The 7,979-nt window shown below is 41.3% G+C and overlaps 1 protein-coding gene across 1 annotated transcript in view; it reads left to right on the top strand.

The window, feature by feature from the left end:
* LOC104964225 (DNA mismatch repair protein Msh3-like) overlaps positions 1 to 7,111 on the top strand; it is a gene marked incomplete at its 3' end in the record, with an annotated part of 9,153 nt that extends 2,042 nt beyond the window's left edge. The window contains exons 2-7 of the mRNA XM_010792966.1: positions 1,106 to 1,222; positions 1,309 to 1,426; positions 1,501 to 1,640; positions 2,491 to 2,657; positions 6,693 to 6,802; positions 6,997 to 7,111. Of these exons, the coding sequence (XP_010791268.1) occupies positions 1,106 to 1,222; positions 1,309 to 1,426; positions 1,501 to 1,640; positions 2,491 to 2,657; positions 6,693 to 6,802; positions 6,997 to 7,111 (767 nt within the window). The remainder of the gene's footprint in view (positions 1 to 1,105; positions 1,223 to 1,308; positions 1,427 to 1,500; positions 1,641 to 2,490; positions 2,658 to 6,692; positions 6,803 to 6,996) is intronic.
* Between the last annotated feature and the right edge of the window lie 868 nt (positions 7,112 to 7,979).

Raw genomic sequence — 7,979 nt, 5'->3', positions numbered from 1 at the left:
GGATACAAAGGACCTTCAGCCTGGAGAGTCTGGAACAGCATCTACGAGGAAAACTGCTTCAAGTGAGACACACACACACACACACACACACACACACACACACACACACACACATAGTGCTGCGTACCGGTACGCCGAACCGGTACTGGACTTGTAAAAAGTTTCGGTTCAAGTCCGGTTAAAACCGGAACGTCGGGAACCGGAACTTACGTATATTCTCCTTTTTGTTCTAAACCATCTAAAACCTTCCATAGATCGAGAAATTTGCGCTGAGAAAAGACGAAAAACATTGTTTTGGCTTTCTGATATGGCGGCCATTACTGAACTCACGAAGTCTCGCAAAATATCGCAACTGCTCGCGAGATCTGTGTGACGTCAAGGGAAGCTGGCTTAGACATAGTGGACACTGACAGCGTGGGATGCTGGTTGCCATATTTGGTAGTGTAGCTAAGCTAACTCCTTTGTATGTATGGTGATATAGTGTCTGCCGAAAGAGCAACACTTCACCCAGACAATGTCAATATGTTGTTGTTCTTGAACAAGAACACAGACTTGTACTCTTGCATATTGAGTCTTGTATGTACATCACTATGTATGTAGTTGTGTTGTGTAGTTAGTAACACATGTAGAGTTCTAGAAAAGACATGGTGTAGACACAAGTTGGAAGGGGGCACAATAAACCTGACGAGTTTGAATTTTAGTTGATTATGAGTTTATTTTCAATTGATAATTAGCTCACAATAAGTTCACTTTAGTTACTCACACAACTTGACACAAGTCCGGACTTATAAGTCCGGACCTGAACCTGAACCTCTGGACTTGAGTCCGGACCTGAACCTGAATGTGAGTCCAGGTACACAGCACTAGTAGTGGCTGTAACATTTTTTTAAAATATTTGTATCTGATTATTACTGATTTGTGATTCTCAGATAATAAAATGTAACTTGTAATCATGCCATTTGAATCCTCCATTTCCATCACTTTTAACTCTAAGCTCAAATTGTATATACTCTGCTGCTAGACCCAGATCATTTTGCCTGAAAACGCAACGTGGCCTCCTTCATCTAAAAGCCATGACAGATGTAATCTTTGTTTGTGTGAGCAGATTGCTGCAAAGGAGCTGAATATCTTCTGTCACCTGGATCATAACTTCATGACGTGCAGCATCCCGACACACCGTCTGTTTGTTCACGTCCGACGGTTGGTGTCCCATGGACACAAGGTGTGAAATATATCTTGCATATATTTCCTATATAGTAGCTGTTTAGAGTTACGTTGTTTCTCAATATTATTGTCCTTATTTTATAGGTTGGTGTGGTAAAGCAGACTGAGACGTCTGCAATCAAGGCCTCAGGAGCCAATAAGAGCGCTCTCTTCGCTCGTCAGCTGAGCGCTCTGTACACCAAGTCCACTCTGGTGGGAGAGGGTATCCTTACAGACCGTGAATATCTGTGTGTGTGTCTGTCTTTCTAAAGTGGTGTCCTTGACAGTTTTTCTGAGATGTGAACCCGGTGGGCAGTCTGGGGGCTGTGGATGGGGGGGTCTCTGGTGACGTGGTGTCGGACCCCCTCGACAGCTTCCTGCTGTGTATCAGTGAGAGCTGGGACAAAGTAAAGAAGCAGCTCACTGTGGGGCTGGTGGTGAGTCTGATCAGTTCGTATTCATAAAAACTACAGATGCTCTCAGGCAAGGAGCTGAATCAGGTTCTTCAGTTTAAAGCAAATTCATATTTATAGTTTATGTAAAAAGAAGAGAATGTTTTCATCTATATTTTGTACACATTCTTTTGTTTATTTTTATGTAAAGGGTTTGAAATACCACTCTATTAAAATGTCATCTAATTTCTACATCTCTGTAATCATTAAGGAGGCTTGGTCCATGCGGAGAAGTAGTGGGTTACTTTACAAATATGCATACATTGAGTGGGATAGGAGAAAATTCAATATGATAATGTATGGCCTTCAATGTAATCATATCTTGATTCAATGATATATGGAGATAAACAAGAAGTCCTATATCGGCATAGACTAATTAGGCCATATGACCCGGACACAACAGTAATTAATAAATAAATAATTGTCAGCAGTCAGAGATTATTTCAAATCTGCTCTTAATCAGCTCTCCCCTGAACATCTGTGGTCTTTGACTTACATTTGAGGAAGCGTTATCACTTCCCTTGAATCTACTTGATTAGCCAAAAGCAGATGTTTCTTTTTTTTATTATTAAGAATTAAGAGTATTTCAATTTGTTTCCAAGATAAGGTTTCTAGATTTTAACTATATCACAAAATACCATAATGGTAATAGAAGATTCTTTAGCCCTGCGCTGATATCGAGGATAAAGTTTTGCAAGAACATTTAAAAAACAAGTTAATGTCTATCACAGCTGGTTGTAAAACGTGAACTTTGAGTACAAGCTGTACGCCTTTACCATAATCTGATTTAGAAGGAAAGCATGAGTGTGTGCATTCAGTTTGTGTTTGTTTGCAGGCAGTCCAGCCCAGCACAGGTGACGTGTTACTGGATTGTTTTCCTGATGATGCGTCTCGCTCCGAGCTGGAGGGTCGTGTACTGAAGATCAACCCTGTGGAGATCCTGGTGCCCTCTGACCTCTCAGAGCAGACTCACAGACTCCTGCAGAGCATCGCTGCCGCCAGGTAATCTGCTGTCAGGCCACTAGAGAGCAGTCTGCTCCCATTTACATTACATGTCACTTGTTAGACGCTTTTATCCAAAGCGACAATACTATGGGCAATCCCCACAGGAACAATTTGGGATGAAGTGTCTTGTCCAAGACACAGCGGAATGTTGACTGCAGCGGGATTTGAACCTGTGACCCTATGATCCGAAGGTCAGCACACTAACCACTGAGCCACAACCTCCCTGTTTAGTACAGGACAGTATGTTCTGTGTGGTTTTAAATGTGTGTGTGTATTTGTGAGTTAGAGTTTGAGGGATTGTGTTCAGTTTTCCCCTCAACAGGTAGACAGTTTCTATCTCCATCTCTCTGGGCTTGTTTAGTTATGGACCACAGGGCCAACAAGGGGCCAACAACCAGGCTTTATCTATTTTAAAAGTTCATAAAGTGATCTTCCTCGCAAACGGACGTTTTTATGATACTTGCTTTACAAATAAAGATTATTGCAAGATAAAGTATTTAGCTTATTTCATTGGTCAAATGTGTAAACATGTTAATACAAGTTTTCTGGTGGCCCTGAAGGCCCCAGCAAACTTTACTAATGATACATTGTTATTTCAGGCTTTACAACTTTCTATCTGAGGCAAAATAAATAAATGCTATTTTTCAAACTGCAGCTGGTGGATTGTCCTATGGAGCAATCAATAAATATATATGGGTCTAAAAATTAATCCTTCTTTTACAATCTGCACAACATTTACCATTTTTGAAATACATATAGGTGAATATTTTTGAATAAAGTTAACATTTTAGTCACAGTGTAAACAGCTTCATGTCCATCCAGGGTAAAATGTTCTATATCTATAAACTGATAGGATAAATGCAGATTAGCTTGTTTTTAGCAGTTTTTCATATGGACATTTTATTTCTCCTGCATGTAGATACAGCACAAACCTCACATAGCCATCTGGAAAACCGAATCAGGGGGGGTTACTACTTATAGTTTTACCTTTATCCCAATGTTTTGTTCAATGTTTTACCCCAACTACTCTACTCCACTTCACTTCAACTCTGCTTTATATAATAGCTGCTCTTTTAAAGCACATAGTTAAAAAGTTCACATTCTCATTGTCGGTTCGAATGATTTCAGACATTTGGCAGTCAAATCCATTCAGTGATAAGGAGCATATATACGCAAACCAGGTACAACAGGGAGTTGTGAGTTTTTTTGTTGTTACAACCGACGCGCCAATGCAAAAACATACCTCAATATAATGAATGTGGGCTCCAGTGTTGACCAAGATACCAAACGGAGCTAAACCGTGTGTTTTCTTTTCACCGGCTGACTCACACGGTCAGCAACAGTGACTTTTGAGCTGATGAATTCCAGAAACCTGTTGCCTTTCATTGTGCCGCCATTCAGATCCTCTTTGCTGATAGTCTGCACCCAGCATGTTCACACCAGCAGGGACGGGCTCCTCTGGAGGCTGCCTGTGATTGCATTATATTCTGAAAATGAAACGAGGGAGTGGGAGGCAGTGCAGTGGATTAGATTAGAGGGGAATAGTTAGATAAATGGGAAGGATCTCTGCCACTTTTTGTCTTTGACTCCTTGAACTTGCACATATCTCCTTATTCACCTTTTTCTTTTTATTCCGGTGGCTTCTTTTTTTCCCTCTTTGTTTAAATTCAATTCTAGAAAATGTGGTTCATTTGTATTCATTCCTCTCCGTCTTTCTCTCTCCCCCTCCTCATTTTCTCAGCCGTCTGTGTTGAGTGATTATAGCGGAGATGGGCCTGTAAAGGCCATTCCAATTATGTGTTTGAACAGCACTGCTCTCTAGCGTTGTGCTCATCAGAGACAAGACTCTTCTCAATTTGCAGCCTGTATCATACAAATACAGGGCAGCTCGGTCTGTTCTGCTCGGATAGAAAATTCATCACATTTATATTCACACAAGCCTGTTACAGATCACTATTACTGTAGACCTTTCACAATATTCTTCTAGTTGATTTTTTTCCTCAATGATTTTTTTTTATTCATCCGACTGAAATGAATGACACTTTAAAAGCATAAATTATTTGGAAATAGATGTTTTGCAATGACACATTATATTGCTGTTAATCCCACCCATTAAAAATCTTAAAGCAAGAGCCACCCAGGCGATTTAGAAGAGGGGTTTTTGTGGCTGCTGACGTTAGCTTCACAGCCTCCGTGTCTCCGGGGTTGGCTGACGACAAGCGCCCCCTAGCAACGGGATGTATGTGTGTCCATGGAGAGGCAGGTAATGAGTCCCTGGGAGGATGGGAGTATCTTGGTTCAATATTACTTTACTTATTCTCAGCCTGGAGTCATGAGTCAGGATGAGAGCAGTGACATCGAGAGCTGAATGAATGATGCTGTCAACACAAAGGCTCTTGCTCTTTAAGATTTTAAGTCGATCACAGACACTCCGACACACAAAACATAATTTGTGTTTGATGTCGGTATTGATTTAAACGGCCACTCAGGGCTTTGTATTCACCCTACAGAAATAGATACTAATCGAGCGCCTTGATCTGTTTTGCACATTAACCTCTGCCTCTAACATCTCTGCCTTAACCTTTAACATCACTGCTTATGATTGATCACCATCATGAAGGCAAACAAAACAAAACAAATGTCTTATTGTTAAGAACCCACATCTGCAGTGACACATGATTAAACCCAGAAAAAAAAAAATGTCACATACTTTTCTCATTTGCCTTTTGTTTTGGAATTGTTTTTGTTTTTATTTTTGCAAGATTCTGAGATATTTGTGTCAGAGGTATGTTTCTCCGCCAGTACAATGGAGGTGGATGGAGCTAATTTGAGCTTATTGTTTGAAAATCATACAAATATCTGCAAAACTTGCCTTCCCATCCACTACACTCTGTTCTGTGTGTAGTGCTATTAGAGTAAACATGTGAAACATTGTAAACATGATTCCTTTTTAACATCAGCATTATAGCTTCCTCTTTGTAACCATGTTAGCTTGCGGTTTTTGGCATTAAACTCAAAATACAGTTGCATCAATGCTTCTCTATATTTGAAAGACTGGTTTATAGAGAAATGTCTTGAGATATCTTGAATTAGCGCAATATAGATATAAATTAACTTGGCTACCTTAGTACAGCTGGATCCCATGGCTGTTGTGTCATACTCATGTCATTCAATATCTTCAAGCAACAAAAACAAAAAAATCACCTTCTTTTATAGGGGTGGAAAGCAACATAAAATAATCTAAACGCTACTTACCAGAAGAGCGGAGCATGTGTTTCCTAGTTATTTAAGGGTACATTTTGACAAATTGGTGGCATAAACTTGAATGAGATTTGTTGTTTCCTGGGGCCTCTCAGGGTTTTGCAGGATGCCACACAACACTGCTGTGTCCCTGGATCGATAGCAGCAATTGTCGCTGTTCTCGTAAACCCCATAATATGGTTGAATTGACTGCTTAAATGATTAATGGTCGTGTTTGCACTGAGGGCACAATATGCGGTCTATTGATCACTAACATGCAATCTTTGCTCCCAGTCTTACCAGTGACTGAAGTGAGAGATAATGATTCTTGTGTGTGTGTGTGTATGTATGTTTGTGTGTGAGTTTAAGCATTAGGAAGTGGAAGAAAGAAAATGCTCCAGCAGCACTGTGTTCAAAGCCACGTGTTTGCCTTGGTTGCCCTGGCAACAACAGCGGACAAAGCAACCGAGTCCTTGAAAGCAGCAACGCCGAACCGGGAGATGTGTGTGTGTGTGTGTGTGTGTGTGTGTGTGTGTGTGTGTGTGTGTGTGTGTGTGTGTGTGTGTGTGTGTGTGTGTGTGTGTGTGTGTGTGTGTGTGTGTGTGTGTGTGTGTGTGTGTGTGTGTCCACTGAATGTGGTTGAACAACAGGAAGGCTGGAACATGCAGTGCTTCTGTGTCTAATTTACCTCACAGACAGGAAAATGATCAGATATCAGAGGTTGTGTTTCCTTCATCTACTCATCTGTACAAGCACAACTTAAATCTATGCTGTCCTGTTGTCCTCCTGCAGCGCTCAGGCTGATGACCGAGTGAGAGTTGAGAAGAGGGACAGCGCTCAGTTTGAGTTCACCTCGGCCATGAACACAGCCACAGAGTTCTACTGCCACGCCCAGGAGAAAGGTGTGTTTGTGCCTCTGGGTGCTTTTTGGTTTTAAATCCTTGACTCTATATAACCCTCAGTTACTCACATACTCTCAATTCTCAATGAGAGCAAGACAGCCATTCAGCTCTCAAACGCTGGATGTGTGTAAGGAGTGTGCCTGTGACTCATGGCTGTTTTATCTGTGACATGTTTGTATTTCTGTATCCTTCAGGCTCTCGCTCTCTCTCGAGTGTAGCATCCTTGGAGAGCCAAGTGATCTGCTGTCTGGGGCCCCTCATCCAGTACCTCCAAGAATTCAACTTGGAGAGAGTTCTTAAAAGTGAAAGGTATTTGCACACTCAGCAATGCAGGTTATTATTTGCTATAAAATCCTTGGTAGAGCTGAAACGATTAGACAGTTCATTGACTAGGTGATTGCCTTCTTTAACTGCTGCTGCCTAACTTGGCCAGGACTCTTGAGAAGAGAGAGAAAGAAATGTTTAATCACAATGAGATCTTCCTGGTTAAATAAAATAAAATGAAATGGTTTAAATTGTATATTTGTATGTATTGTTCCAGTCACTCATAGGTAGATAGGTAAACTTTGCAGCTTTTCTTTGTTATGCATACTTTTAAACTGAATCATTACATTACATTGCATTTAGCTGACGCTTTTATCCAAAGCGACTTACAATAAGTGCGTTCGACCAACAAAATACAAACTTGAAGAAAACAGAATCATATAAGTACATCAGGTTTCATAGAGCTAAAACATTTCAAGTGCTACTCAACTGGCTTTAGATAAGCCAGTCCTTTATTAGTATATAAGTGCTTTGTTAATAGTTCTATCGCTCGAAGTGGAGTCCAAAGAGATGAGTTTTCTGCGCCGAAGATGTGTAAGCTTTCTGCTGTCCTGATTTCAATGGGGAGCTCATTCCACCATTTTGGAGCCAGGATAGCAAACCCACGTGTTTTTGCTGATGGGAACTTGGGTCCCCCTCGCAGTGAGGGTGCAGCGAGCTGTTTGGCTGATGCAGAGCGGAGTGCACGTGCTGGGGTGTACAGTTTAACCATGTCCTGGATGTAGGAAGGGCCAGATCCATTCGCAGCATGGTACGCAAGTACCATTGTCTTGAAGTGGATTCTGGCAGTTACTGGAAGCCAGTGAAGGGAGCGGAGGAGCGGCGTGGTGTGGGAACATTTAGGAAGGTTGAA

This window comes from Notothenia coriiceps, unplaced genomic scaffold, assembly GCF_000735185.1.
Source record: "Notothenia coriiceps isolate Sejong01 unplaced genomic scaffold, NC01 NC01_scaffold00036862, whole genome shotgun sequence".
Classification (NCBI taxonomy): Eukaryota; Metazoa; Chordata; class Actinopteri; order Perciformes; family Nototheniidae; genus Notothenia; species Notothenia coriiceps.
Note: the sequence above shows the minus strand (reverse complement) of the source record. Positions and strands in the feature narration are given on the sequence as shown.